Source organism: Microtus ochrogaster, unplaced genomic scaffold (genome assembly GCF_000317375.1).
Source record: "Microtus ochrogaster isolate Prairie Vole_2 unplaced genomic scaffold, MicOch1.0 UNK114, whole genome shotgun sequence".
NCBI classification, from domain to species: domain Eukaryota; kingdom Metazoa; phylum Chordata; class Mammalia; order Rodentia; family Cricetidae; genus Microtus; species Microtus ochrogaster.
This window is the reverse complement of record NW_004949212.1, coordinates 770,778-771,303: the sequence shown is the minus strand read 5'-3', so window position 1 is coordinate 771,303 and position 526 is coordinate 770,778. Positions and strand designations below refer to the sequence as shown.

Genomic DNA, 526 nt, shown 5'->3' with positions numbered 1-526 from the left:
AACTTCAAAAACATCAAAGAACACATTCTGGAGAGAAACCCTACGCATGTAATCAATGTGGTAAAGCCTTTTTACTGAACAGTAAACTTCGAGTACATCAGAGGATACATATTGGAGAGAAACCTTATCAGTGTAATGAATGTGGTAAAGCTTATTCACAGAACAGTAGTCTCCAAAGACATAAAAGAACACATACTGAAGAGAAACCTTATCAGTGTAATCAATGTGATAAAGCCTTTTCAAGGAACAGTACTCTCCAAATACATAAAAGAGCACATACTGGAGAGATACCTTATAAATGTAACCAATGTGATAAAGCTTTTGTGTATCATGGTGAACTTCAAAGACATCAAAGAACACATACTGGAGAGAAGCCCTTTGAATGTAAGCAATGTAATAAAGCTTTTTCAGAGCTCTTTAAACTCCAAAGACACAAAAGAACACATACTGGAGAGAAACCCTATGAATGTAATCAATGTGGTAAAGCCTTTTCATATACCAGTACTCTCAAACTTCACAAAAGAAC

General features: G+C 35.2%; 1 protein-coding gene across 1 annotated transcript in view; it reads left to right on the top strand.

Moving 5' to 3' along the window:
- The window catches only part of LOC101999690 (zinc finger protein 525-like), a 69,000-nt gene that overhangs the window by 1,945 nt on the left and 66,529 nt on the right, over positions 1-526 (top strand). The window contains 2 exon segments of the mRNA XM_026778224.1: positions 8-52; positions 55-480. Coding sequence (XP_026634025.1) covers positions 8-52; positions 55-480 — 471 coding nt within the window.